General features: G+C 37.0%; 1 protein-coding gene across 1 annotated transcript; it reads right to left on the reverse strand.

The window, feature by feature from the left end:
* Positions 1-3,088: 3,088 nt before the first annotated feature.
* Positions 3,089-4,369, reverse strand: LOC104099145 (uncharacterized). Its single transcript, XM_009606053.4, has 2 exons — positions 4,203-4,369; positions 3,089-3,670 (listed from the first exon to the last, which is right to left on the reverse strand). Exons 1-2 carry the CDS (start codon positions 4,293-4,295, stop codon positions 3,305-3,307), a joined length of 459 nt encoding a protein of 152 aa, XP_009604348.1. The 5' UTR covers positions 4,296-4,369; the 3' UTR covers positions 3,089-3,304.
* Between the last annotated feature and the right edge of the window lie 783 nt (positions 4,370-5,152).

The raw sequence follows: 5,152 nt of genomic DNA on the forward strand, positions 1-5,152 counted from the left end.
ATATCTCCCCTGTAACAAGAGACTTCTCCAATACCATATACCAACAACAATGATCAGAGAAATCCAGCAATACATAATTATTAATAACAAGACACCATATAACAAAAATAAGTCACAACTACTTCACGCCGAGTTACAAGCCCAATTGGAATCTGTATACCCCATATCACCCCTTATACACTTATTACTTTAACTTACTAGTATCATTAACATGATAATGAAGTCATTCATCAATGATTTCTGCCTTATACCATATATTTATAACAAAGAAAATAATCCACAACTCCAATTATCCTCAATTAGCAACTTTATTTACTAGTTCATGTCTAGTCCATCCATTTAACTTAATGAATGTCAAGATAACATTAAGCACATGCAAGAACACAATATACATACCTCCTACAGTAGCCTCAAGTCAAAATCCAAGTTATATTTAGCTTACAACAGCCCTCAATGGCAATACAACACCATAGAAGTGACTTAAGCTAATATTCACGTCCAATCTCATGTTTTGTATGCTTCTTTCACCAATTCACTTGATAAACATATAGACATGCATAACAACAGAAACCATATCATAATCGAGTTGTTTTCCCCCATTTTCCAGACATTTATAGTTCATGAAAATAACCTTTTCAAAACAATCCATTAAAACCCATAACATCTCAAACTATTTCAAGTCTCTTTTTGTAGTATTTTGCTCAACCAACACACAAACAACTTCAAGTACATGTAGTAGGATTTTATACTCATCTTAAACAGTAGAAACAACACGAAATGTCAGCCAAGCACAACCCACAACTATCCTCAATAACACCACAACACTATAGGTGTTGTATTCTCTTCTTGAATCAACTTTTGGTGTTCAAGTTGGTGTGTAAACACTTGTAGTTCGCCTTGAAAATCTAATATATATGAAAGAGTGACTGATTATTACCTTAATCAACAAGAACAACACGAAATCTGAGGTTACTTACCTTTGAAGAACCCTCCAAAACAGCCACAAGACGAAGAACTACGATCTATCAAGCACCACGGGATTTCTAGCGTTGGATTCATGTTTTCATCTTAGGTTCTCACCCTAGAATCATGGAGGAACCATTGGAGAGAATTTAGTAGGATTTAGGAACTTTTTTGGACCAGAAGAATGAGTTAAAACGACGGAGAATTGACTTAAATACAAGCTGGAATTTTTTCCTTCCTTTGTGGGTCCCATGGGTGTCGCTTGCGCAGTCTCGCGAAAATGCGAATATCTCTCTACTCCGATATCGTATCGACAAACGGTTAAATGCGTTAGAAACTAGACTCAAAGAACTTCAATTTTGTATATAATATGTCCCAAAAAGACATTATAAAGCTTACGACATGTATTGCTCAAAAAGCTTCATTACAAGGCAAATACTTAGTCGGTTTTTCCGCAACTTAAATCCGATTTTCCCAAACTTTATATTTCATATCCAAACATCATATATAGTCATATCATGACTTTAAACTTATTTAAAACATGATTAACAAGTCTTATATTTATCTTAACTTAATTAAAACTTCGGTAAACCTTTCTTATCCTTGTAGAAGGATTTCGGCCTTTTTGAGTTGTAATCCTATGACAATGACGTCTGAAGTACGGGGTGTAACAATATGTCCCCTTAGAAATATTTGTCCCCAAATGATAACTCTTAAAGGCTTGTGAAAATGGGACGTAACATCATTAAATCACTTTATATACTTTCAAAGAGGATCTCATTTTCAAGCTTACATCAATTGACTTACGACGTACTTTCACGTACAAAAACATGGGGTGTAATAATTACTATGTCCTTATCCGCCCAACCACAGTCCTTTCGAATCACAGGAAGGACAACCTCGTTGATGGAGCAGATATACCTAGATACGGCCTCGCATAGGCCTTGCACCGATGAGGGCATTTCGACCTTAAAATCGTCCGCGGCCGAACACCCCCAGGGGGCTCGGCTGCCGGTTCATTGGCAGTCACGCCCGGAGCGGACCTCTCAAGGACAACCACGTCGGGGGTGGTCTCCTCGACTTCGGTGGACAGCTGCGTAGAAGAAGAAGCAACCTTTTGAGGAACGGTTTTGGAAGTTTTCGCCATTGTTATTTGGAAAAGTCTTGAAAAAGTATGAAGGAAGGTTGGGAGACGAAGGGTAAAAGCTTACTGAGTAAATCAAGCGTGCTGGTTTGGGTAGAAGATGAATAAAGACTTATAATTTGTTGAGAAATCTTGAAGAACGAAGGTAAAAATGTTGGGGTATGAAGAAAAACAATAATATCCTCAAGATTCGAAGGTAGAAGCTTGGCCAAAAGTAAGAATGAATGAAGGAGGGGAGTATTTATAGGGGCTTCACGCCGTTTCGCGTCCAAGGACGGCAGGATGGCTGACACGCATTTGAAGTCATTATGACGCGATTGACAGAACGTTTCGGATCTTTTTTCGTTTCTATTACGGCGTATTGAAGAAGGAATCGAAGTGCTCATGTCGTTTCTCGTCGTAAACTTACTCTCCGAGAAACGAGGGGACTATCTGTATACGGGTAAAACCGAGCCCTTGAGACGCCTCGATTTCCGATGAAATAAACGGAGCAACAAACGTGACGACAAAGAATCGGAATCGAGGCGAGGAACCTCTCGAGCCGGGGTCCGGGGCAAAACGCCTGCCTTCGAAAATATCGGAGCCATGACCCCGGGATCGATTCGAATCCTAAAGGCTTCGGAGAACACAAACAAGCAATCGAGCATGACCAACAAAAGGCCGTAACATCCGTAATCAACCGGATATCACGGCATAAATCTCGGCATGTAACGGCAGTAATCCGGTAATTAGTTAAACGAAAGATTTTTACCTTATATGAAATTGTACTTAGAGTAGAACTCCCCTATTATATAAAAAATTGTACTTAGAGTAGAACTCCTCTATTATATAAAAGGGATCTGATTATTCATTAAACACAAGCAATATACCCTTATTTTCTTTGCTATTCCAAGTTCTTCATTATCGTGAGCCCGAGAACAATTTATTACGTTCTTTATCCGCCTCATCTATCACGATTTATCATTTGTATTAATCCGCATATCCTTAAAATCACATTTAAATACAATTATTATCCGTTTTTCCGGGTAAAAAAGCACAATTTAAAATTTACATTTTCTTGCGCAATATTTTAAAATACAGGCTCATGTCGTCTCTTATTAATTGATCTAGAGGAGTGGGAATACAAACTTAAAGCTACTAACAAGTCCTACTGTGCTTTATTTTTATTCTTAAAAAAGACAGCAAAAAAGATGGTTTTCAAGAAGCTTGTGGTTTCTTCTCAACAATGGGTCTCCAATTCAAATCAACGCCTTTATCTTCATCAACAGGCTTTCCTCCTGGTTCTTTAGCCAACTTCTTCCTAAGTTCTTTTTCATCTTCCACCATAATTTCATCTTGAACATTCTCTGGATCTACATCTCCCACTACCTTTCCTTTCATCTCTTCAGCAGTATCCTCAATTGCCTTCCAAGCATCTTGAGCTGTTTCCTTTGCTTTATCCTTCACTTCTTTCGCCTTATCAGCCATTTCAGATACCTTACCACCCGTTTCACTGCTCCCGTAGTTCCTCTCGTGCCTGCGCTGTGGTGGTTCCGACGACTCCTCTGTTGCAACATATCCTCCCTTTTAATATATTTCCATATGCATGCATAGATCACAACATAAATAAGCATGTGCCTTTGTTTGAAAATCTAAAGAATTAAGTACTAGTAATGATGTAGAGTTAATTTCATAAATAGCGATCCAACTTTCGATTTTTGTCAAATTTAATATATTTTGATGCTTTTACTTTCTATTCTCTACAATATATAAAGAAGGATAGTCGACTTACTTTTCTGTTAAATTAAAGAATGCAACTTTTATAGCTAAGGTACGTACACCATATCAAAAGTTGAAAGTTGTATGATCATCCCTAAGATTAACGCTACTAAACATCTCTCTAATTAAGCCTTGTAAATAAGCCGGATCAAGAGTTTAACATATCAATGGACACACGAAAAATGTATATTTTTGGAAAGTGCTAATTATACTATTATATTATAGTCTGAACCACAAGATGCACGTGTACTCATTATAAATCTGTATATGCTACATCCTCCAACTTGGTTTAGTAACCTTTAATTGTACTAAATCAAGCTAGTATAAAAAGACGTACCTTCCAGATTTGACGACCGATAAAGACAGAGGAGGCTCGATTTGGGAAGGCCTTGGAGAGGTTGAAGATGGATTTTTTGGTTAAGGACGCCATTTGTGCTTCTCCTTCCTTTACTTTTTTGGTTAATTGAATGTACTTGAGATGATTCTGAGGTCTTTTAGCTCCTTTTCTTCACGGTATTCTCGAGAATTACTGCATGAAGGAAGGGGTTGGTGTCTCTTGAAATTGCCACGTTTAGAGGTGTATGTGCCACATACTTGCTATCTTTTGACACGTGTACAGTTCCCACGTCAATTTTTGGCACTAGTACCACAACTAAAAACGGACACCATTTTGCAACAAGATTGCACTTCTGCTTCTTCTATCCCGTTAGATCTATATAATGTTATTTTTAATCCTATTCAAAAAAAAAATCTCTTAATATTAAAATGCTTACAGTAATTTTTACAAACATATGTTTATCGAATCTTATTATCTTAAATTAAATTTATACTATCTTGACGTGAATTAATTTTTTTTACTTTTAAGCAACTACATAATTTTAACCTACGTCACTGACTTTTATTTAGAAAATACTCACTAAAATTTTCTTCTACTCCAACAAGTCCAACGAATAGTTTTGTGATCTCGAGGTTTTAATTTCTGTACAATGTTCAACTTTTACATAAAATTGCTCAAGTCATATTCTACATTTTAAAAAAAAAAGAAAAAATGGAACAGAATGTAAGTGGTGAAAATTGTCTTAGGTACTATAGACAATATTTCAGAAACTAAATACCAAATCGACGCATAGTACTAATATTCAACACTATATTTAGGCCCCCTACCAATGACATTTGTTCAGGAGAGATTTAGGGGGTTGGCCAGAACTATGACAGTCCAACGGGATGGGACGAGATAAAATTAACGGGACGGGATGGAACGATATTTAGTCGGGACGGTGGCAGGAC

The sequence above is a fragment of the Nicotiana tomentosiformis genome, chromosome 2 (genome assembly GCF_000390325.3).
Source record: "Nicotiana tomentosiformis chromosome 2, ASM39032v3, whole genome shotgun sequence".
In the NCBI taxonomy this organism is placed as follows: Eukaryota; Viridiplantae; Streptophyta; class Magnoliopsida; order Solanales; family Solanaceae; genus Nicotiana; species Nicotiana tomentosiformis.